The sequence below is a fragment of the Triplophysa dalaica genome, chromosome 18 (assembly GCF_015846415.1).
Source record: "Triplophysa dalaica isolate WHDGS20190420 chromosome 18, ASM1584641v1, whole genome shotgun sequence".
Taxonomy (NCBI): Eukaryota; Metazoa; Chordata; class Actinopteri; order Cypriniformes; family Nemacheilidae; genus Triplophysa; species Triplophysa dalaica.
The window spans coordinates 10,592,712-10,619,249 of NC_079559.1; the positions used below are offsets into that span (position 1 = coordinate 10,592,712).

Consider the following 26,538-nt stretch of genomic DNA (forward strand, 5'->3'; position numbering starts at 1 on the left):
GGAGGGTCTACTTTATGGGAATGAAAGTTGAGTGTCGGGTGGTTAACTGTTGAGGGTTATTTAATATGGTAGAAATGTTTATCACAAATAAAAAGTACCTGAACACTTCATGAGAATGTCATGTTGTGATCCATTTTGTCAAAATATCAGAAATTAAAGACCTTTTAAAGTTGCTGTGTGCAATTTTTTGGAGCATCTACTGACAGAAATGCAATATAATATACGTTATGTTATTATACTGTATATATAATATAATATGAAGCGTTATGTTTTTATTTCCTTAGAATGTTATATTTCTATATATCTGCACCGCTTGTCCACCAGTGAACCCCTCGCGTAATAAGTTATCTCCTTCAAAATAAAAGTGAAAACTTGATGCCATCTTAGCCCTGTTTCAGCAGCCATAGTGCTTTGAAATGGAGGGGTGGAGTGGGCCATTGGTTGCAATTCACAACCTCACCACTAGAGATGCCCCTAAATTTGGACCTTTTAATGTTTACAAAATAACTAAAGCTATTCATAATTAAATCTACCACAATTTTTTTTCTTGCTTAATACTATATAACAAATCCAGTGCTAAATGTTTTTTGATTTTCCGTTTATAGATAGCAGCATATGTGCTTTTATGGATAGCTGGTGAAGGAGAGCTGATAAACTCCCTGTCTCAAGGACACCCAGGCAAAGGGGACGTTAAGTAATAGCATGTAGGTGGAAAAGCGGTCTCGTCTTGCTTTAACATGTTATTATGCTGTCTATTTCACTCCCAAGTAGAAGTCAAGGAGTTTGATCTGTGGCAGTAACTCATATACAGCTGGTGTGGCTGATACGGGGAGTACATCCCTGTAAGTAATGACAACATAAAGAAAATTTAGCACACTGCCACTCAGCTCTGGAGTAGAGCTCTGATATACACACAACACCCTGGTGCCCGTCCAAACACAAGAGGTCATAATTCTACCAACATGCTTGTGAATCATAGTGAAAATAGATGCCATTGGAAAGGGAGGGTGCAATTTGAAGAAAAAACTGTGGACTTGGCCTTGAGAGAGAAAAGTGTGGTGTTGGGTTTTAATGTTGATTTTGTTGACATCGCCATATGCCGTTTTGCATTACTACCAGGAGCACTTTCAAAATGTGCTGAAAGTCAATGATTTTAGTCTCGTTTCCCATCAACAGTGGATATTTGCTCTGAAAAGCACTCTCAAGATGCAAGGTTTTAAATATGTGTTCCTTTTTACATGCACTTATCGAAAATGCACTTATCATGTTTATTTATTGTATGAAATTTAGCGGCATCTAGCGGTGAGGTTAGGAATTGCAACCAACGGCTCACTCCACCCCTCCCTTTCAAAGCACTACGGAGGCTGACACAGCTCTGAGATGTCGTCACATTTTTGCTTCTTTGCCGAAAGAGATAACATATTTAGAAAACACGCTCTGTAGAGCAGTTTGTCCATTAAGGGCCACTGTAGAAACAACATGGCGAATTCCATGCAAGGGGACACACGGTGTATGTAGATAGAAATAGCTCATCCTCAGGTAATAAAACTTAACGCATCATTATGTAAGGTCTTTATACACCTCTGAAGACATATTTATGTATATTATATTGCATTTTTGTCAGCAGATCCTCCAAAATATGACACCTTGCACCCTTTAAAGAATTACAGTCAGTTTATAACGTGCGTCAAAGCTTTTTTTGCGTAACATTTTAAATCTTTGAAAGTGTTATGAATTATAAAGTTATTTTCAACATTGAGCATAATCTTCTACATAATTAAATAATTTGTTCACCAATCAAGCGTATGAACAGTGACAGTTGTGGTTCGGGTGAGAGTTGTGGTTCAGTTTTCATGCATGGAAGAGTCTATAAGACTTTAATCATTATATCTGTTTCTACCTAATTTCATTTGTATCGTTTTCGGTAACATCATGCCATTACTGTACCAAGTACATGCTCATTCACACAAATAAAAAAAAACATTGATGTATTTAGTCGCTATTAAGTAATTTGTTGTCCTCTACCTTATTATATTGTCTTTATTAATGATTATTTAATTATTTATTAAATCCTAATATATCCTAATATTAAATCCACAGCGTAAAGAAATTTGCAATCCAAAGACACAATTTTGCACTCTAATATTTCTGTGAATTCTATTCCCCAAACTGAAATTCTCACAATATCATATCAGTCTAGTAGCCGTTGGGTAAACAAGTGAACACAATAAATCCGCAGTAGCGTACAATCGTGTAAGGGTCAACTGCACATTGTTAGGCTTTAAATGAAAGGTTGAACTGTGTTCTCTGGAGTATTTTGTGTTGTTTTTAACCGCATTGCTGTAGGCTTCACAAGGTTGTCCCGAGAGCCTCATATTTACTGTTCATTGAAACACATTAATGCATTTTTGGCTCGTGACGTCTGTTCGGACCTTGATTAAGACCTCGTGTTGAGCATAGAAAGAGACATACTGTACAGTGGATTGATTTAGCTCATACAAGCACGCTGTGCAAGATGTTAATAATTGAGAAGGCATCTGTTCCAATTAATATGCCCCTTCATATCAAATCCCTATTTAAATATCAAAAACTGGGTCACACAGTCTCCATAGCATGACGGGATAAATGAATTGGCATTTTTAGATTGTTTGTACAAGTGAATCAAGTGAGCATTGCAGACTTCCTTATTTCTCCACAGACTTAAGAGCTCACCGGGGAACTCAGCAAAAATGAGTTTAAAGGTATCAGAATTTGGCACATTCGCCTGCACGCTGGTGTACTTTGAATACGATGAGGTAAATTATTTACACCGTCTTTGAGATACAGGAACCTCATTAACCTCATATTAAGTTGATAGATGCCATAACAGATCCTCAGAGCTGTTCGGAATGCTGGAATGATTGCAAAATTCCTCGGTGGGTGAAATGTAGAGTGCGTTTCTTGGGCAGAATATTAAGTTGGAGGTTGAGAGACACCCGAGAGTTTCGGCTTCCAAAATCCTCCACCTCTAATTGCCTTCCAACCACAACAACCCGTCCTCTCCTCCAGGACCAAATCCAAGCATAATTCCCTCCAGCAACAACGGATGCCACAACCCCACACGCTGCCTGACGAATTACGGATGACAATTGCCATCCTTATGTATAACATAACCCACGTTTGCATTTTAAACTCAATGTTTAACGTTTATGGTGGTCGTATGCGCAGAGATATGAATCAGTGATGACGCTCCAGTCTCAAATGCTGCATAGAGCAGCATAGTTGTTTCAGTTTTTTTTATTGTGCTGCATTTGATTTGGAGCTGGATATGATTAAAGAGATAGATTGGAGACCTGAAAGACAGAGAGAGAGAGACCAAGGGCCGTATGACTCCATCTGTTTCATAAAACATCTTAAAGGGGCCCCGCACCGCATGTGTTAAGCTCACCACGATAACGGTGTCGGATAAAAAGCGAGAGCTGACACCATTTGGAGGTGAGATGCTCGACAGTATTCTATCAGGGTTGTCAATAGCAAAGAGAAGATTTTATTCTGAGGTTTGGCAATTCACTGCCACCTCAGCTGAGCACAAACCTACTGTGGTGGCTCGTGCTTTCAGATGAACACAAAACTCTCAGACTTCCTTTTATCCTGCCTCGTCGCTCCAAGCACATGACATATCGCAGATGGATTGCATCACAGACATGCTCGGTGTGCTGCGCTGCAGAATACGTAAACCAGTTCAGTGAAGGTAAGACATCACCTAAAGTGACAATATCACACGCTGAACAGGTATAAAATACTACATAAGGCAATAGTGTAGTTAACTATGCTCTATTCAAGACACTTTTGACATTCTATTTGAAGAGCAGCTTTATTTGAATCATTTATTGTCACGTCCATACAACACATCTAGTTGAAGTGCAAGCAGAGATAGAAGAATAATAGAGAGAAAGACAAAACTGAAAAAAGTAGTAAGGATAAGGAACTAATGTGATCATTAAGATAGTTTCATAGTTTCATTTCATGTGATCTGAGTTTATTTATGAAAATACAACGCTTTTAAATAAAATAAATACAGTTGTGTCAAATAGAAAGTTTTCTTTTAAGAATAAAATTGTTATTCAAATAAATGTAATACATTTGTTTAAAAAGTGTCAAAGTATTATTTTTAATTCTTTTTGACTTTAAGGATAGTTTATATTAAATTGCTCTGGCCAACTATACAAACCTCCTGCGTAACTAAATTGGCATGAGGTAAAATTATTGCCTACGTGACTTGATTTACTTTACTTTTGTGCAGAATTTTATATTATGTCATTAGGTGACTGAAATTAGGGATGCACCGATACCATTTTAGAGTATGAGTACCGATATTTTTTTTCTGGTACTTGCTGATACCGATACCTATAATCGTTTGTATAATGTTCAATTATGTTAATAAACCAGTCTCTTACTGGTAAAAAAAATGTCCTTTTGTTTTTAGGTCTACTTAAATTTAATTACTATTTTCAAAATTAAGTTAAATTTGTTTATGATAAGTGCAACAATTTAACTAGCACATTTACTTCAATTTGCTAAAGTAAACAATATACTCTGTGGTCGAATTACAAAAAAATCAATGGGGGGTGGTAAAATGCGAGTGTATTATAACTTTTTCAAGTCAACCGGACATTTATTTTAACGGGACGACACAAAGAGTGTTTGTTTAAGTTAACCGGACCTTTATTTTGACGGATAGCCGCACATGTTGTTTGTTTATCTGTTCGTGTCAACTTGCATCGAAACTCTGGCTCTAAATGCTTCTCAAGCACAATGCGTTCAGGTTCAGAACACGCAACCGCACCACTCTTCACACAAAGTCACGTAAAACAAGCAGAATACTTATTTAAACAGAATCTGAATATTTCATTAGCTGTTACGTTAGCTGTTAGTGGTTTAGCGCTAATAATATCAATACTGGTATCGGTGCATCCAAAATTGAAATATTCAATTAAATTTGATTTCTATGGCACTTTTTGCTGCTTTACACACCTATAGGAATAGGTAGTTTTCAAAAGAAAATATACAGAAAAACACACATAGAATAGGTGGTATTATTGCAATTTTCGCCTTCAAATTTACTGCGATGAAACTTAAGTTGTCAGCTTATAAACGCCGTGTATTTCATGTTTCATGTGATGTACTTACTGTATACTAGTTGTCTGTAAGATTTTAATTACTTTCTAGTTATAAAAACGCTGAGCCTGACAAATACATTCAATTGCACGTTTGATCAAAAAACTTGCACTTTAATTAATACTTTATGAAAAGAAGTTGTGGCAAAAACATGCTGAGACTATGAGATGTTATTCATCTAATTAAATTATTGGACGAAGTCATTCTTTTTTTCTTTAAACTACACATCAATTTCCACATTTGCTGGCAGCCAAGATTTACCTCCCATATACATCTGACGCCCCCAACAGTATTAAAAGTTAAATAAAAGATACTCAGTTTGATGCTTGTCTTTTTTCCTAGAAATGCATCCAACACAACCCCATCTGCAAGCGGCCTGACATTTGTGAAGACGAAAATAGAGAGAGATAAATGTAAAACATGGTGCTGCAACTCAAAGTGTGTTCATTATTGAACACTTCTGGCATTCAGCTTTCAGGCATTGCGTGGAAAGATGAACTCTGGCTTGATGGCTCATGTCAGGATAACAGCCTCAGATGCCTCGGGCGATGTCAGAGCTTTTGGTCCTTTGCGTCCGTTCAGACACCTGAAGCTCCAGTTGCACGCTGGAGGTTTTGTGTCTGTTTAGTCATCTCTTGTGTGTCCTTTTATATACCTGATCTTGTTTACTCTTTAAAAGAGAGAGAGATGGCAAACATTTAAAATGGACATTACATAAACAACTTTAGTATTTCAAAGGTTACGCTGTTCATTAAAGTTTGTTTGGTGTTGTTTTTTTACTGTGCTATCCTTTAGACTAATTAACTCACTTCCAATTAGCTGGGTGTATTTCAAGTCAAAACAACAAACAAACAATTGATACAGATGGCAGTTCTTATCCCGTGAAAGCCCTGGCAAACCAGAGGGCTTCTCAGATAAGTCTGGATTCAGGTTTTCTGACAGCTTGCCGAGGGAAACAGAACAATAGTACAACACCCTGTATGGATATACCAGCGAATAAGGATGAGAGCATTTTTATCCCCCCTCTTACAAAAGCCACCCCTCCATCCCACCCCCCAAACCCAAATAACGTCTTTGTTATTGAAGCCCTCCACGGTATTTTAATCATTCAAGGATTACATATTCTTCTTCAAAGGGAAACCAGCATGCATAAGTTTGCACAAATTTTCCTCGGAAGGCATCCAGTGCATCCGCGGTAGATTTTTTCAGCATCATGTTGACACACTCCACCCAATCATATTGTTAGCAGCAGGAGGGAAAACCTGTCACTGGATTGAACAATGAACAATAAGCTTTGAGACATGTAACAGCACCTGTGCATCACTTCATGCTGAATGTGGAGTATTTCTTGGTTGGGTTATGAAAATGTGTGGGCCTTAAACTGAACTGAAAGATTAATTATGGTGCTTTCGGAACTCTTGAGGAAAAGTAAATCCCCACATAATGAAAACTATTTCATTTGTAAGTTCTATATATAATAATAAATGTGTATAAAGAACTTACATAATGAAGTGTTGGGTTTTTATAGAATGAGCTATTTCTATCTAGATACACCTCGGGTCCCCTTGCATGGAATTCACCATGTTGTTTCTACTGTAGACAAACTGCTCCAAAGAGAGCATTTCATAAATACTTTATCTCCTTCAGCAAAGAAGCAAAAACATGACGACATCTTAGTCCAGTGAGAGCCGCCGTAGTGCTTCGAAAGGGTGGGGGTAGATGGGGAACGAGCCTTTGGTTACAATCTCACCGCTAGATGCCAGATCATTTCATACACTGGACCTTTACGAGACACAACTGTTATAAACTCTTTCTCTGATCTAAACTCGTCTTTTGAGTGCGATCCATTGTCCTAAAGATCAGAAAACACAAAACAAACCAAATTTATCTCAACCGATGATAATATCAATATTGTGAATTTATTTGACCACGACAACCGCAATGTGAAAATCTCAGCCCTATATTAGAAGTTGCCAAACTTTCAGATATTTCAAAGTTCATATCAGGCTCCGAGTTACACTTTCAGCACAGCTCCGCAATGAACTATGACCTGTGCAAGGTTGCAGTGACGGTGGCTTATCTTTTTTCTTTTAAGCCGACATTGTCATCCCTCGTCACAAAGATGTTGTTGTTCCTTGTTTACACAAAAACAGTCCGACACAGATACACAGTGTACTTATGTAAATGCTTGACTGTTGTTATGCTAAGCGCTCTATTCCTTTCATCCTTTTTCCAGTTCTCGGATGGCTGTAAAAACAACCTCACCTGAATGTCTCCGTTGTTAAAAAAATACTATATCTATTCAATACGACTTGAATTTTAAATCCATGTTTGGTAAGAACTGTTGCTGCAGTGTGCCGGGCTTCCACTGCAATAAAATGAACCTCTCTAGGAAATAAGAAAAGTATGTCAATTGATCTTAAAACAGATAGAAAAGGACCATTATAACGTGTGCTGACCAATGCATAAAGCATTAGGCTGAATAAAAATACTGTCTGGATTTGGTCCTTTAAATAAATGTTAGATGTCCATTCTTACTATACGACTCTTGCTAATAAGGCCTGTGAACGGCTATGTACAGTATTTTGGAGCATAAGTATTTGTCTGAAGATCCTTATTTAAACAAATTACAAGCCTTGTATTAAATGCCTTTGTGCATTACATGCATTGTCACCGATGGAAAACGATAGCAAGAATTTGCTAAATTTGCCATCATTGACTATAGTTTAATTGTGATTTGGCTAAATTCTCAGTTCTCATGTCTGAGTTTGTCATTCCTCCTGAGCCTCCCATCACCCCCTACACACCCCCAACCCCCCATTCTTATCCATGTGATCATTTAGCTGGGATATATAGATCCTGAAATAGCTTATTTATGAAAAGTCTTGGGATAAACAAGTGATTATCTCCACAGATTACAATTTCACATGCAATTGAAATCACTAATACATGATGATTCCTTGCGAAATATGCAATCTGAACCTAGAGTAAATTGTTTATTTGTTGCGATAAAGTTTTGTTAATAAAAGCAGCGATCTCATTCTGAAACCTCATACAGAGAACCAAATTCAGTTGCATAAACCTGAAATTATTCTCACTTTACATATTATGTAAAGCGTTTAATCTAGCTATTGTTAAAGATGCTACAAGTTGTTTTATGTGCACAAGCCATTACTAGAGCAGAGCTGTAAGATCATCATTTGAAAATATCTCACGACCATCTTTCAGGGAATGGTACTCATTTGCTAAACATGCAACAATTGATTCCACTTGCTTGTCCACAATAAATATGACATGGAACATGCAGCTGGATTTGCTCAGAACCTCTGCTGTTAGACTGTGGGTGGGGTAGTCTGTGGTGCACGCATTCTGTTGACTTGGATTACTTGCTTTTCCATCTCCTCCACTCTCATGTCCTCCAGCCCACCCACTACTGCTGCAGTGATGAATTAAACAATAGACGGCGGTTTGTCGCGTTTATGCTGACTCTGTGTTTTAAGTGAAGCAGCAGACGAACGCTCCCACGTTTAAACGTAGTGCATATACTCACTCACTGGTCAGCGGCAGAAGGTCAAATGGCTTCACTCTATTAAGAAGCGCCCGTGCCATACCATTAATGGACCCTTTGGAACTAGATAAGGCCAGTGCCCTGAGCTGTGCTATGCGACTGGGGAATGCGAAGCCCCTTGGGTAGCAGATCCTGTTGGTGGACCTTTAAAGTCTGATCTCATTCTGTGGTTCATTTCTGATCATGGCTGATGTGCTCAGTGATGATGGATTATGGGCCTGGGCACATTGTATTAGATCTTGCATATCTTCAGGCAGGAGCTGACCAACCTGCTTTTAAATGAATCCATCCTCTCTTTTCCTGACGTTGGGAAGGGAACGGGCCGAGACTGTGTCTTCTCATGCAGAATTGTTCACTGAATTACATCAGTGTCAAGCAGGCGAACACTTCCAGATAATTTACCTTTCAGACTAGACGGATCTGCATTATAAATAAGGGAATATTGCCAGTCTTTAATGTTGGCTTGTTGAAAACAGCCTTAAGAAACGTTAAATATCCCTAACTGAACACAGACTCTTACTTAAAGTGTCAAGAACTTTTGTTTATCGTCGGGCTAAGTTGTGTGAAAGTCTGGCTGGCTATTGGAAAATGTCACAACAAGCTAAATGCACTTTCTTAGCGAAAGCTTGTACTTAGCGAATCTATTTGAAAAGTACTGAGAGAGTTGTCTTGGCTTACAGAGTACGTCAGAGTCAGGGAACTATTTCTAACTTGTTTTTCATGTTCTAATTGCTTGCAGAAACTTAGTTCTAATAATTCCTCTTAGACGTGAATAAATGAAAACCGTGTTTTTAACTAAAGTAGACTTTACAAGTCCAGTAAAAGTTAATGTCATTCTTGTTCCACATTAAAGCTGCAACTTTTTCCTCTTTAAGACCATCTCTGTTTAAAACATAAACTTGTTACTTGAAACTGGTTACTTTACATACTTATCTTTACATGGGTTGAGGTCTTATGACACATACCATGAATTCCTACCCATCAGCTTTAATTACAAATCATTTTTACAGCTTACCAATTTAAATTGGTTTAAAGTGAAACCACGGTTTTAAAAAGTGTTTTTATGGACAGTTCTTGCTCAATAACAATTTAACTATTAAAATTAATAGAACGCATATTTAAAAGTGCCAACCCAACTTTTAGCAGAAATCCATAAATTAAACAAAAAATAACATGAGCAAAGCATATTGTTGACTCATCTTGCACTTCACAGAATTATCCAATCATCTGCTCGCCAAAATAATATTCCAATACCGCCTGCTTCATACTATAACGTATCATAGTGTGTGGCTGTGACATAAGTTTCAAGAGGAAAAACATCAGCTTGTTAAGTCGTTTTATGGCATTATAATAAGTAAATGTATTTGCCTGTACAGTGGGAATTGTGAAATCAGTATTAAGCGGCACAGTTAAAAAGACACATATCCACAGAGACCGTCTGACACACATCGAGAAGACCTCAGAGCTCTAAATGAATGCTTCAAAGCTCACTCTCATAATTCAGGTGAGGAATTCTCAAGCCTAGGGATGTAAAACTACTGTCCCACCGGCCAACATTTCACACAGCTCTCAGGTGTTAATAGTTTATCCTTGACCCTTTAATGGTTTTTATAACCTAGAGGAAAGAGACATTTGAGATACAGTGGGTGAGTTGGCCCTAGGTCTGAAAAACATTAAGTCTTTCCTTAGGCCTCTCCAAAAATGTCCAGCTGACAATAAAAAAATTAAAAATTAAAATACTTCTTAGAATTATCTATTAAATAACGATCCGTTAATTTAATCATAGATTATGCATGCAAAGAACTATGATTGAGAAAATTGTCCCCCAGTTCAGCCAGGGATACTGCAGATATTTAGCTCAAGTGACTTTAAAACACTGCTATCAATTCTCCATCTTGATCCTAAAGTAACAGGGCAGCTTTTAGTAAAAATAAATCTAAACCGTGACGTAAATATTCCTCACGTAGAATACATAATGTATAATAGTGCTGTCAATCGATAAATAGGATTAATCACACATTTTTTCTATGATTAATCACGATTAATCGCACATAACAATATTATTTTAAAATATACATTTACATTTTTAATTGTTTTATTGATGTAGATACAACATTTTCTTTAACAGCTTCATTTTATGAACGAAAGCAAACATTCTGATATTAGTTCTGCAACTGATGTCTCTATTATATTGATTATTTTAACATTAATTATAGTCAACAGTATATTTGAGAGATATCATGTAGGAAATATACAGATATTTTAGGAAGTTCTCACACACTTTGCAGTCTTTAATGCTAAATTATAAATTAAATGCAGGAGAATTATGGTTATTGCCACAAAATCACATTGATTTCTTCTTTTATTTTGTTCTTTGATAAACATTAGTGACCGGACTGAGCCGTCTCAGCACTTTGAAGTCTGTGTTTAAGAAAATGCTAGACAAAACTGGCTTTCTGACATAATCTTGTGTGGTTTTATCCATTCAAGCACGAAAGAGAACTTAACACAGATGCGCTGTCTGAGATTCACCGACGCAGCCTTTAGCCTGATACTGTACACACCAGACTGGACCTTGCGTTGCGTTTTGCAGCATCCCACAGTTTATAAGCTATCTATCTTCATTGAACATGTCAAAGCAACTGTTTCAAATCGCACTTAAGTGGTTTAAAAGCCTGTACACGAACAAGAGCGTGAATACATAATATAACACTAGACAAAGGATGTCAAAACAAACGGGTGCTGCGTTAATTGCATTAAATATTTTTCACGTGTTAATTTGAAAAAAAAGTATCCATGCGTTAACGCATTAACTTTGAGAGCACTATATCTAAATGTAATAGATTACAAAAAAATTACAACATGGAATTGTTTTATTTGGGTTAGAAAGTGCTGTAAAATAGCAAGAAAAAAATTGAATATCATTTTTCGTCAGAGGAATTTGTATGCTTTTTATGCTCTTGCCCTTTTAAGATATAAATTCAGTTAACACCCAAACCAATTTGTACCTTCTGCATTTTTGTTTGGTCTTATAACTTATGTAGTTCTCTTTGGACACAGCAGGCCAATATATTGTTGCTGTCCTTGTGAAACCATGCATGTCCATTTTTTATGTTTTATTAGGAAATGGAAAACACTTTTTCAATGCTTCCAAACTGTGCACATTTAATTGCTTTTATTGTTCAGATATTTGCAAAACCCAGTTTCAAACAAAGGGAGATAATGATTTTTAGCAACATCAAAAAAAATCTAGAAATATGGAGATACAAGGTTTCAGAAGGACTCCAGCAATATGTATTTTTGTTATGGACCTGTTATCAGGGATGGGCATAAATACATGTAAATGTATTTAAAATACAAATACAAAATACTGTGTGGAAAAGTGTATTTAAATACAAATACAAAATACTGTGTGGAAAAATGTATTTAAATACAAATACAGTATTTTGTATTTTGAAAATACACAAAATACATGTGAAATTGGTGATTCAGTGCAGGTACCCCTATTAGGCTAAAATCTATCTGGGCCTATTCTAAATGCCAAAAAGCATGATGTGTTTAACTGCTAAGAAACTTTCGTTTTCATTTTATTTACCGCTTCCCTTCCCCTGCCTGGTAGGAAATACATAACTACAAAAAAAGACACTTTATAAAATGTTTTATTTTATTATGTTTTATCACCCACGGTGGCTTAACGGTTAGCACGTTCGCCTCACACCTCCAGGGTTGGGGGTTCGATTCCCGCTTCCGACTTGTGTGTGTGGAGTTTGCATGTTCTCCCTGTGCCTCGGGGGTTTCCTCCGGGACTCCGGTTTCCTCCCCTGGTCCAAAGATATGCATGGTAGGTTGATTGGCATCTCTGGAAAAATTGTCCGTAGGGTGTGAGTGCGTGAGCGAATGAGTGAGTGTGTGTGCCCTGCAATGGGTTGGCACTCCATCCAGGGTGTATCCTGCCTTGATGCCCCGTGACCCGAGGTAGTTCGGAAAAGCGGTAGAAAATGGATGGATGGATGTTTTATCACCATCATAACTTCAAACTCAGTAACAAAAATAGAAAGTTTGTCTAAAATAAAAAATAAATAAAATTAGAATTTGGCATTATTCAACCAAAGGTTGTTTTTTTTCTACTAAAAGCTAAAGATTTTGTGTGGTGTATCATTAATCAGTGTCATCACAGATGCACACAATCAATACAGATTGTTGGGTTGTAGCTACAGCTGAAGCTCACGTGCATGAATGTTAGGGCTGGGGAAGGGCGTGTCTGGCCTGAATTATGTTGGTTGATGCACGAAAACACCCTGATAAAAAGGTTGACTGGCTCAAAGTATTTTGAGTATTTTGAAAATACAAAAATACTCATCTTAAATGTATTTAAATACAAATTACATTAGATTTTTCCAAAGGCTTTAAAATACAAAATACAAAATACTATTTTGTATTTCAAATACGTATTTTAAATACATGTATTTGAAATACTGCCCATCCCTGCCTGTTATGAACATTCACTATGAATGAGAACATGCAGTTGTACCTGAAGTGACAACAAAATATTGATGTTTCTCGTCTACGCTGAATGTGTTAAGCACACAGCAATAGATTGCTCCATTGAGCTGTCTAGCTAGGTAGCGACCACTGTGGGACACACTTGACTGACAACCAGTTACTTTACTTTGACCTGGCTCAATTGACTCCGGTCACTTCACAATTTACTATTTTGAGTAAATTTATGTAATTTATACTTTTTTTTGCCAAGCATTCCTTAAATATTTAAATAACTAGCTTGCAGCATTCCTGCTCTCTTAATGTGGCCTGCCAGGAGAAAATTGGAGTTCTCAAGGAACACAATCTCAGGCATCATTAGTCCTCCAAACATGCAGAGCAGTATAGGTGAAAGGGTGAGATGAATCGCTTTGTATACAAATAGCAAAAATTCATGGTTTTCAAACAATTGCATTAACTAGCCCAAGATGGAGAACCCTACTCCCTGATGACCCCCCCTCATTTGAGGCCCTTCCTATCATGGGTTTTACCTGAGACCCTCATTGTGACAAATGCAATTAGCAGGCACGCCGTGGGGAACTGGCGTATCAGTCCTAAAGATGTATGGAGAGGTCAAAATAATTCTTCTCCTGCCTCATGAGGCCCTACTTTCTACAGGCTCTTCTCTCATTCCATCCCTCTGGTGGACGGAGTGACTCGTTGTTGGACTGTCACTGTCTTAATGATGTCAAAGGGTTCTTCGCTAACAGGCGTCGCGCCTTCACGTGCACGTCTGTCTGAGGACTCAGCAGCCCTGTTTGAGCCAGGTTTGATTAAATGTCAGGATGTGTGCAGAAGTAAAGGTGAAGGACGGCAATGCATGCTGGAAATTGCTTTTGAGGGGCAAGGAAGGCTGGCAGCCCAATGCATTAATGATGAAGGGAAATTAATTTACATTCTAATAATGAAATTGTGGAGAAGCTGGATCAGTGAGGGAGACGCGCGCTGGCTTTCGCCGCGGAAATGGTGTCTTTGGGAATATTTTTCAAATCATCCTCAAAGAGGATAATGCACAGCAGGTGTCTCGCAGCACACTCGGGTCGTGTCACACAGTCAATGGGGAAAGCCTGTGCTGGTATTTTGCTTTCAAAGCCCTTTAATATGGCCGTTATGCTCTCACTTGAATGAGAATGGGCCCTGGTGTAAAGCAGAATACATAACAGTCTTAACCACCTGTCAAACAGTCCCAGCTCATTGTCTCATAACAACATGTATTGTTGGACTCTCATATACAATGACCATAGGGTTGTTTGTGCTTACTTTATACTCAATTAACTGACAATGATTTCTGTTGCGTGAAAAACAGTTGCTGTATCCGCCCATGAAGAGGAGACTTACATAATATGAATACTAAAAGCGGCATTTCATTGGTCTTTTAAAAGAATAGACCCTAAACTTTTGACCGATAGTGTATGGCTAGTAAAATAAAAAGGCAGAAACGTTTGCATTTACTGCAAATTACTTTCTGAGTAATTTGTCACACACATTTACAACTCCCATGAACTGAATACTGACTTTGTTTAATATCGTGTACCTATCTATCTGATTTGTTTCCACAATGGGGCAGAACAATAAGTCACAGGGAATCACAGGCCATTGAGGTCCTTGACACACCCCTGTGGTCACTAAATCTGACAGCTCTCTTCCATCATCAATCTGTAAGAGTGACAGACCTCTAACAATAAAGGATTTGTGTGATATTACCTACACACGCCAGTTAAGCTAGTGGGGAAATGTGTTAATCTAGTTATGTAGCCATGGGAACACCAGCACACGGGCATCCCACGATGAGGACTAAACACAGCTTTCCGTATTTATGCTGGAGTTTGCAGCAGTGCTGTCATTGTGGTTTTAATAGGGTGTACGGTGATGAGGGGCTTTTGTTAAAAATTCCTGCAAATAAACACAGCAGGTTGCCAGTTGCTCATGACAGTTTAATAAAATTGTACCCACGGCCCAATAAATGCAGACACAGGCTTGAAGATAGACCACCATACATCGTCAAACAAAAGCCAGAACAGCGCAGTTTGTTTGCATGCTGGCAGACGACGAGAGGGCCAAACGACTGCAAAGCCAAAATTGAGAGTTATTAATGGCTGACAGTGCGTGGCGGGCCACTGCCAGTATGATAAACAGGGCTCAGTGTTGCTGTTTTAATATCACATATTATATCAGGCCATTACTGTTCTCAGTGGTCTGCAAGACTCATTAATCCGCCTTGTCTCAGAGGTGTCACCACAAAACTGGCTGTCCTTTTTAAAGACGTGCCCCTGTGGTCATAAATCTGCACCCAAGATTCAGAAACCCTCACGCTAGCGCAAACTAATACATCATCATCAGGCCACGGCAACAACAGGGTTGCCTTCATCATCGTCGAGGGGGATTGGGTGTGTATGTAGTTTATCTATTTGTACTTTATCCACCTGCCATACTGAACAGTATCGGTCTTCATGATCATCCGTTAAGTCATCTGATCCATCGTGACTGTGTGTGTGCGTTTGTGTGTTTAATATTGATCGGATGTTGTTCCAAACCTATAGTTCTTTATTTCTTTCATGGAATACAAAAAGTAAATCTTAAAATAATATCCGTGGTCTTTCTTTTCTATACAAACAAAGTGAATGAGGAATGGGGCTGTCAAAATATAAAAAAAAACGAATTAAAGAAGTCTATATAACATGCTGTCTACTTTTTTAGTGCTTTTGTTTTGACGAAGCTTGGCCAGTGCATTCTATGAAAAAATCATCTAGTGTTTTACAGCAACAAAACAATGTCAACTGAGTTTGTAAGTTCATGGGTGTGAGTAAATGGTGTTTATATCTTTGTGTGAACTACTGTATTGGTGTCACATCATTTTACATGAAGTGATGAAGTGTTAGAACTGACCTGGCATTGCTTTGGTTGCAAACTTTTATTTCATCTCCAATACACACACAAATATCAGCTTCTTTAAAAACATAATCTTAAAATTCAAAGAACTTTTAAGTAGAGATTTGCTTGCAACATATGTTTTCGCTCTATTACAATGTCAGGCTGCTTAAAATCATTGTAAGACAAGGTGAACCACAGAGACTTCTCACCCAGCTGTAGCTCTCTCAGACGGTGACAAGCGTGACAGTGTGTACCAATATAGAGCCTCTGGCTACTGTGAATGACACATAGGAGGGAAAAAGTTGCTCGTTCTTTCAGGGTGAGACAGTTCAGTGAGAGAGAACATACTGTGAAACCCGCTTAAGGCAAATTATCAATGCTCTTCCTCCAATGAGTTTGACATTGTTTAAGAGTATCATTGCATTTGTGTTATCAATGTTGCAGAGTTGTTGTAGTATTGCTTCAGTAATAATATTTTTTTAAATATCTATTGATTCTTCAAGTCACCATGAAACGAAAGTTGCAATTGACTATTTTTCCGTATCGTGTCTTAAATCTGAGTGAAACGGCTTTTGAAATTAGGAAAGATGTAGGGCGAGGCTTTATTTGGGATTTCCTTTTTGATTGGTTGTTGTAAGTTGGGTCAGGAGGGGAAGGCTAAAAATGTCTGCCCATCGGACAGTCAGTACAGTCTTACCTCTTTTTAGTTGCTGACATCATGTGTTGCAAGTGACATTGGGCAAATTTCTTCTGATGTAAAAAGTTCGTTGAAACATTTGGTAAGACTTTTGCTCCAGAAACTGCGGAGCTGGTGGTTAAACAGAAGGAAACGCCATTCTCTCAACCCACGCTGGTTGTTGGTAGAAGGAAAGGGATATAGCTACGGCCGGAAGTGTTGCAGAATCTCGCCATATAATTACAATAAATTACATTAGCTAACGCCTACACCCCATACAATAATATAAAAATAAAGTGTTTTCAGCGCGACAAAAATTATGCGGTATTGAAGTGAGCATTCCCAGTGTAGGTAGCTGTAGTCAAAACAATACAGCTGCGCAAACCGAGCGCAACATGACATCAATCATCGCGAATGCGACTCGAAACCATACGAAGTAGTGTGCTCTCGCGGTACATATATGTCACGTGCCGACTGGTCTGCGCAGCGCTGCATAAACTTGAATTCTCCCGCAAGTCACGTGGTACGCAGTGGAAATGCAGCGCGGCAGCTGATGTGGCTGCCTTTTAAATATAATACGCCACTTTAAAGGAAAATATGTCGGTTGATGACAAAGCTCCTCATTTTCTGTGTTTGAGAAATTCTTTGTATTTAAGTATTTTTGTTTCTGTTGTCCGTAAATATTGTTCAGCTAACGTTACACAAGATAGGAAATATGGCTAGTATGCACACAAAATCGTTGCATTCTTGGTGATTTCAAACGTTCAAAAGTTATTTGTTGCTAATTTTATAGAAGCCTAATGCACTCCATTGTATATAAATTATATTTGTCTAAAGCTGGAAAAATATATATTTTTATCGTCCTATTTCTAAGCTCCCATTTTTATCAACTATATCAGAGAAGGCTGTTTATCACCAGCTGATTGCTTTTTTAAATAAAAAGTTTTTGATCAATTTCAGTCGGACACAGCACAGAGACTGCCCTTTTAAAAGTACACAATGACTTACTGCTTGCTGCTGACTCAGGAAAGGGAGCTATCTTGATTATCCTCGACCTTACGGCAGCATTTGACACGATTAATCACAACATTCTTTTAAATCGATTAAGTCATTTGGTAGGCATTCAGGGAAATGCTCTTAAATGGTTTTGTGCTTATCTGAAAAACAGAGGTTCTGTAGTTTAGCTGGATAATTACTTATCTGATTCTGTAGTCTCTTTTTGTGGGGTCCCCCAAGGATCCATCTTGGGGCCTATCCTAATTTTCCATTTATATGATCCTGCTTGGCATTATCTGTGTAAATTTAATGTTGCATATCATTTTTCTTCACACAATCTACAACTTAATCTTCCACTGAAAGTAGGCGATGACGATGAATTGAGTGATTTGATGATTTGCTATCATAAGATTAAGCAATGGTTGGCTCAGAACTTCTTGCAATTGAATTAGGAGAACACAGAATGCCTAGTATTTGGATCTGTAACACCATCCTTACATGTGCTATCTGATTTAGGTCCTATTGCCTTAAACCAAAAGAAGCAAGTTAGAAACTAGATAAGTTTTTGACCCTGAGCTTAAATTTGATAAGCAAGTAAACTCTGTGGTTAAGGCGGGATATTTTCATTTAAGAAACATCTCAATAATATACTTTTTTGGACATCTGATGATTTAAAGTGTGTTATGAATGCTTTCATCATGTCAAGATTGGATTATTGTATGGCGTGACATAGTCTATATGATGGTGATGGTTGTATGTCTTGTGGTGTTTATGTTGTAAATTCTTTTGCCTTTTCTTGTCTTAATTTTGGCTATATATTTTTAAGTAGTTTTTATTGGAAAGCACTTTGGTGCAGCATGAGTTGCTTTTAAATGTGTTATATAAATAAATAAACAAACAACAAACAAACATATTCAGTTATGACTGCAAGACATATGGTCTGACAAGTGCAGTCTGTATTTGCACTCCTTGCTGAATGAAAACATTTGGTCTTCCTGCCTGGTTTTATCTGGTTTAAGAGGGGTTTTGACCACATTTACATTTGGTCATGAAGTAGATGCTTTTATCCAAAGCAAGTTAAAGAGAGTTCAGGTAGCAATAAGCGATATCTCATACACAAGCAATATACAATAGATGCTAATACAATTTACTAGTTTCAACAAAAGCTAGATCAATACCTGTTCAGAGAAAGAGAGAGGTTAGTGTTTTTCTTTCAAGTATTCAAGGAAGAGATAAGTTTTAAGTAGTTTCTTGATTGTTGTGGTTGACTAGACTGAGTTAGGAAGAATATTCCACCACCAAGGAGTTGTAAAGGAGAATGAGCGGGAAAGCAATTTACTGCCCTTATGAGAAGGCAATACAAGATGCCGAGGTCGAGACGCAAGGTTCTTGATGGGGTGTAGGAGTGTAGGAGGGTGTGAAAGTATGCCGGTGCAGATCCAGTGATCGTCCTGTAGGCAAGCATTATCTGATACAGGCTTCAACTGGAGAGAGATGAAAAGGGGTGTCACATCACCTGAGCCCTTTTGGGCTGTTGAAAGACGAGGCGTTCTGCTGCGTTCTGAACCAGCTGGGGTGGTTTGATAGCCTTTGCAGGAAGACCATCAAGGAGAGCATTGCAGTAGTCCAACCTTGAGATTACCTGGGCCTGGACAAGGAGTTGTGCCACATTCTCAGTGAGATCTAGGGTCCAACCTTTCTAACGTTGAATAAGATCATTGAAGGACAGCTGTTTATCAAATGTGACTCAAGGGTTCCTGGCTGTTTTGGAAGGAGTGATTGTCTGGATTCACTCTTTAACTGGTCAAGCTAGTCTAGTCGGTGAGGCTTTAAATGCCAAAGCACCTTGAAGTCGAGTCACTAGTTTAAATGTAGGGTGACCACCATACGTGGCATTTTTCCAAACCCATCCTGGCCAGGATTTCGGACGCGACCTCTGGAGGCCGCATTTGTCCTCCTTATACGTTTTATTTCAGAAAAGCAACTGATATATTTCAAGGTAAGAAAGAAACAACAATGATAAAACGTCTTAAGAGAAATAAATGTTTTAATTTTATAACATTTTTAAAACTGAAATATGAGAACATTAATGACATATGCGGTGGACAAATGTGACCTCCGGAGGAAGCACCAAAAATCCTGGCCAGGACATATCCGGGAAAAATGGGAACCCAATTAACTGTCTAATGGACTATCATTTCCTCTGCTTATTCAGCCAAATTTAGGCTCGCCACTATTACTGGATGTATTATATTTATAAATGATTATGACTTTTATATATATATATACAGTTTTACCTTAGAACTGTGTGGCTTTGTGAAAACAGTTGTCCTTGGCATGTCTGATTCAGCCAGACTCCAAACTATTTCGTTCGTCTTTGATTTATTTGATGAAGTTGGCTTTTTCTCGGTACTCGATTGCCCAAGAGCTGCAAACGGTCTGTTTAGAGCTGCAGTCCAGAAGCTTGTAAATCAGTTTCCTCAACTGTGCTCTCATACTCGCTCGCACTTAAACTCTCTCACTCATCTGAAGAAGAGATGCCCCACGGGATGGTGAGTTGGACTGATTAAGACAGGAAGGATTTGATTCAGGTTTTATTCCTCTTGAGAGTGGCTGCAGGATATTAATCTGACCAATGTTGCTTATAAACCACTGGCTCTTGAACACTTTATTGTGGAATACGTTTTGTTCTCAATCAAGCTACCTAAGTACTTGAAATAGTCAGTTTGAAGGAGCATCCATGCCCTTTCAACAAGACAACATGCTCTCCCTCTCTCTCTCTCACTCTCTCGCTCACTCTCTTTCTTCTCTATCTCGATCTCTCTCTTTTCTATCTCTTATTATAATTAAATGATGAATAATGACATCAATAGTTGTGGTCGAGGAATGCTGTAGAGTCTTGGTAAAGTTTTGCAGATATTTGCTGTGGACACTTTGTTGCATACATGTTTTGGTGAATCAGGTTCCAAAATAACTCTGACAACGCGTGCACACTGCACACAATCAGATTTAGTGACTGCTTATTGACGTGTCGAAAAGTTGGGATGCATTCTTTGTCCGATCTTTTTATTAAAGTCTGAATAATAGATGGTTTTAGTTAAGGTGGCAAAACAAAGACAAACATAGAGATTCTGCAGGCAGACTAGAGAATAATGGTCTATAGCATTCCGCACTGCTACAGATGAGATATGCAGCTTTAAAGAAGCTTCCACCTTGAGTTTTGTTTCTATGGCAACTCTATTCTGCCCTCTGATAAAAGACCCATTATGATGTTTCGCAGAAGATTTGAGACAAAGTGAGTGTTTTTTCTGAGATTTGTTTTGTTAAAGTGACAATCTGTAATGGATTCTTGAAGGTAGTGTCTTGACTAGACATGTCCACGGTTAACCGCGGTTACCACTAAATCCTGCTGAAACGATTATTTTATCAATGCATAGCTTGTCTTTGATACGCCTATGTTTGCGTGCACCTGGGTGGAGAGCAGCCATTTTTAAACGTACATGAAGAGGAAACACTGAAATAATTAAAATAATACTGTTAGATTTAGGGTTTGGGTTAGAGTAGAGGTTATACTTTGCATGCAAGCTAACATTAGGTCTAGGGTTTGGCTTAGGGGACAGGTTAGTGAAAAAATTTGCTGTTTAATATGCACACACGCTAAATTGCCGTATCATATGCATGCAAAAAAATAAATATTGTATTTATAGAAAATAGGGTGAAGTAGGAATTTTTGGGAATTCAGTTTCCTTTTCTTCTAGTATTATGTCAATCACATGAGTAAGTCCAGCGGTCAATAACACAGAACTTACGTGAGTACCCATCAAAATGATGAATCTTTTTGTTTTTTCAGGGGCCATTTTTGATGAGTCTGCCAAAAAGGATGATGAGGTGTTCCGCATGGCGGTGGCAGATCTCAACCTCAACAACGAGATCCTGGAGACAGAGAAGATCACTGTGTCCGTGGAGTTTGTAGATGGCAACAACCCTTTCCAGGCGGTGCAGGAAGGTATGTCATTTGAGTATGTAAATGAGCTGTGTTCTGAGTCATGTTCATTTTGATATCCATGCCCTTAAACCTGTTAACTGTCGGAGCCCTTTTTGAGCCTACACATTAAAACGAATGTTGGAACTAAAATGGCGGTAACTCATGAATTCTTTGGAATACAGACTTACGGTTGGTCTCGTTTGAAAAAAGAAAAATAGCTGATTACTGCTAAATATTCACACAAACACACACACACACACACACACACAAATTAAGCTATGTTGTTAGGTTTATTGTAAATAAACGAATACATGTTTATGTTTTTCTTTGATTAAAAAATACATTAAAAAAATACAGAAAAGGATAGCAAAAAATCTAAGCATACTCTCTATCAATTACACTCCCTACAAAACATTTTTTTTTAAACCAAAGAAATATGTATATGAGAATCTTAGACCTTTCCAATGATATATAGTTTGTCATGATTCGATTAGAAATTGCATGCACAATATTGATGCAAACTTAGGTGTCCCGTTTACGGAACAAGTGACAGTTAACAGGGTCTACAGCTACAAACTTAATTGATCGACAGACAGAAAGATAACAGATATACAGTTTGGCTGGATGGTAGACGGAGACAAAAAGAAATGAATGGATGGACAGACATATGGGACTACTTGCAGTGCAACTGAATATACAGAAATAAATAATCATTTGGAATGGAGTGGACTAAACAGTGTAAATATAGCAATGTAAAGCGTTTGTTGAGAAAAACAGATGTAGGCAGCAGTCAAAACAATTCAATGTTTAGCCTGTCCATGCACACAGCAGAAGAACTGTGGAGTCTTGATAACAGTAGGCAGGAATGACCTTCAATGGCAGCCTCTGTTACACCGTGGATGGATCACCCTGTTGTTGCATGCACTCTTCATTTCAGAATACATGCCTTGAAGAGGGTGGAAGACATTGTACATGATGTTCATTAATTTAGACACCGGTACACTCTGAGCCACCACCTCCAGTTACAGTGCTTGCATATGACAAACTATGTGAATATGTATCCTGCATTAGTTTACTTTAGGTTAAAAATATACACATCATATGGTTGAACTTTAAGCTTTTATTTACAGGCGAATCCTTAATTCATGGATTTCACTTTGAAATTCCTGAATTAGTTAACTAAAGGGTAAGAATAAGCCAATTTGTCTGTCTCTTTTAATCTTTAGAATAAAGTATCGCCTCAGTCTACCATTTTATATCCTTGCGCAGCCTTGGCATTATGTAATTGTCTGGCCCAACCAGTTTTATAGCTTTATATTTTGAGGTCAGCATTATCACAGCCTCTAATATTTGATTTAAGATCAGTGGATAGATACCATAATGCTACAGTGCTGTGGTTCCCTCAAATTAGTGCTGTTTGTTCTTGGAGCGGAGCCACTTTCTGTTATCCTGCGAAGAAAGCGGGCAGGTACAAGGCTCTTGGAACTTTGCCATTCATGCATCAGCAAGTTTCGCTGTGAGTTCAGTTTACTAGCACTTATTCGCACTTTGGCATCTTTCTCTGTATTCTCTGTCTACTCCCACGCAATGTAGTTTTGTCAGCTTGTTTATCTCCATTAATATTTCGACAAGCCTGAAATTAGGCACTTAATTGAAAAGTCCCATGTTTGGATAGATTGGACATTGTGCTCTACCTTGCTTAGCGTAACATAGGCTCTCGAGCAAAGGTTAAATAGATAAATGCAGCGTTATAGTGGAAAAGCTAAATACAATAATCCAAAACAAGAAGTAAGAGCATACATCCATAAAGGGCAACACCTGACAAATAACCAAGGACACTGGAGGGTTTCCATTCAACGCAAAATACCAGTGACAAATGCTTTAAAATGGTTCGTGAGTGCTAGGTTGTGGAGGATGCGGCAGTTTGGTATACTTTACTGGCATTGCCTCCCCATTGCAATCCAGGCAACTGAATTGGCTCTTTAAAACGCTCTTGACCTCACAGCATCTGGATATATGCCTGGATATGACGTTCTTCTCCTTCATTTGATCATCATTTGATGCATTACTGCGGCTGCAATTAAACGAAAATGTAAACAAGCATGTTAAGTCAAATTCTTCTGTCCTGTGAGCAGAAAAAGTACTGCTTTAATTACACAAAAAACAACAAAGACTTTTATGCATATGGAGCGTACTATTATATTTTTATACTATTACGTCTTATTTGCACGTATGGATTTTTTGAGTTTACTCAATTTTTGGCCAAGTATTTCACCTAATTCAATTAAGTGACTAATGTCACATGACTGTCAATTGAAAAAAAATTGTTGAAACAACTTAAAATAAATATGAAACAATCAAATTTCTGAGCTTACTCAACCATAGACTTAGTTGACCCAAATCAAAAGATTATGTTTTATATAACGTTAATATATAATTGTTATACTGTAAATACACACTCTACTTAAATTATATATTATACACACATGCTACTTAAGTAACTGCTTGTGTTTTAAACATTTTAGTAGTGGCCTCACTGCGACATTTACTTCAGACCTCAACACTGAGCCTCAATTATGGTAACAATCCTCAAACATCATTAAACATCATATATTAAAAAAAAACTGTAAATCCTGATAAGTTAAGATAACTCAAACATTTTTGGAAACCTATTACTCAATTCATTTGAGTAAAGAACACAAAAGACATAAGTATAGTAAACTCAAAATAATTAATTTTTCATTTTACATTTACTTGAGTTTCACTTATCAATGCTGTCATGAAGGAACAACAGCCAATTACAGTTCTATTTTTTGCAGTGTTTAAGAAAAAACGACACTATATACTAGCGCAAACTACACCTGGTTGGTAAGTGCTTAGATTTTGCACTAAAATACTCCACGCTTTCCCTTTGAGGAATGTTGAGAAAGATTCCTATTATCAAATTTGTAAGCAGAATTCTGACAGTAGACATATTTTTTTGGGCCAAAAAAGTAGATTGTTTTATCAAGATTTGTATATTTATTTCATGCTTTTTTAGGCCCGGTTTCACAGACAAGGCTAACCCCTAGTCCCAGACTAAAATGAATGTTTGAGCTGTCTTGATTGAAAACAACTTGCTACGACATTTCTTAAAATGTTTCCGTGCCAGAAGATGTCTTCCAGTGATGTGTTTCTAAAATAAAATTGACACGTTTATGCATCATAGTTAAATGTTCTAATTTAATCCCAGCACTGTCTAGGAAACTTTTGTTTTTTTATAAAACAAACATAACATAGTTAGTTATAGTTTATAGACAGATGCACACACAAATTTAAGGTTTTTAACTGTTTTATTATCTCAAATCATGTTTTTTATTGTGCAATTTAATATCAATCAAACTGCAGTTGGGTTCACAATAACTCAAAAATAAAGCTAACTAACTCAATTAAAACATGATAACATGCTATTTTTTTGCAAATGAACTCTTCAGATATTCCTGTTTGTAGTATTTTGTCTCTGATAGCATAATGCCAGCTGGCGCGCATCTCTGTATCTCTCAGTGTGGATAAATCAGCAACGCTGGTATCCTTTTAGCTGTCTTGGAGGTGAAGAAGAGCGTGAGACATGTTGTGGTTGACCCCTCTTATCTAATGGAGATGCCTGCATTATCTAACTACACTCTCTGCTCTTGAAGGGTCTTCTTCCTGTTTCTCACACACTTAAAAGCTCCTCCGCTCTCATATTCTTTTCCTTGCATCTTTTCTTTTCTTTCTTTGATTTGTTTGAGCTCCTCTGTGAGTCTAATTACAGGTGCACATGTGTTGTGTTTCAGCATGAGCGCGGACGGTTCTGCCTCTTATGGATTTATGATTCCGGACCTTGTTATGTATACCTCATTTGTTTAAACATCTGTTTAGCTCTTCAAAGTCAGTTTCCTGCTATGTGATCAGAGGCTGTTTTTGGTGATGAAAAGCACTCGGAAATGCATGTCTCTCATGTACAATCTGTTCTACTTTGGGACTTTTCAACAATAAAAAACAACTTCCCTTGTAAAACAAGCCCAAGATGTGACAGATTTAATAGACTCGCTAATATGCAGATTCAGCTCGTAGCACATCTGCTTTTATAGAACTGCTAATTATTCAATGTAAATGAAAGCATTAGATGTATTGCGAGTATGTCAGATTTTCTATTAACACTTTAGATGTTGTTAGCCTGCTGCAGATCACAATAATAGACTGACATTAAACACTATATATTTACAACCATTAGTGTGGCATTCCCTGTTGAAATAATGGACAATATTGTAGAATATTGTGCCCTTACTGACAGAGGTTATGTAAAGCTGGCTAGCCAGGTTAGCACTTACGAGCTTCAGAAAGTGTTTTTTAGACTAATGTCAAATCCATTAATCGCGATTGTAATTCAGTGTTTGAGCATGTCTGTAAAATATTTGTAAAATCATCATTTAAACATCAAAAATGTATTATTTTAGGCACAAATAATTCCCCTCATCCCATCCCACAACATCATTGTCTGAGTTATTAGGCAGTTTCCCCCTGAATAACAGAACGATAAGTTGCTGTCTTCCAGTTGTCAGGACTGCCATGTCAGAGCTCATTCTTTCCGGGGGGTTAAACAGATTAACAAAGGAACTTTTAATGGTTTATTTTGCACAGATGTCTGTGCAACTCCTTCTGACCAGATTGGACACTGTGTTTTCAACTCCTTATAATGTCTGTGTGTCATCATTTGTATGTGTG

The 26,538-nt window shown here is 37.7% G+C and overlaps 1 protein-coding gene across 4 annotated transcripts in view; it reads left to right on the forward strand.

Annotated features, from left to right (window-relative positions):
• The window catches only part of grid2 (glutamate receptor, ionotropic, delta 2), a 319,512-nt gene that overhangs the window by 22,092 nt on the left and 270,882 nt on the right, over positions 1 to 26,538 (forward strand). For all 4 annotated transcript variants that reach the window (XR_008909529.1, XR_008909530.1, XM_056773228.1 and 1 more), the window contains exon 2: positions 21,658 to 21,813. Coding sequence is in view for 2 of the 4 variants with exons in the window: in XM_056773228.1 (XP_056629206.1) it covers positions 21,658 to 21,813 (156 nt within the window). In the remaining 2 variants the exon portion in view is untranslated. The remainder of the gene's footprint in view (positions 1 to 21,657; positions 21,814 to 26,538) is intronic.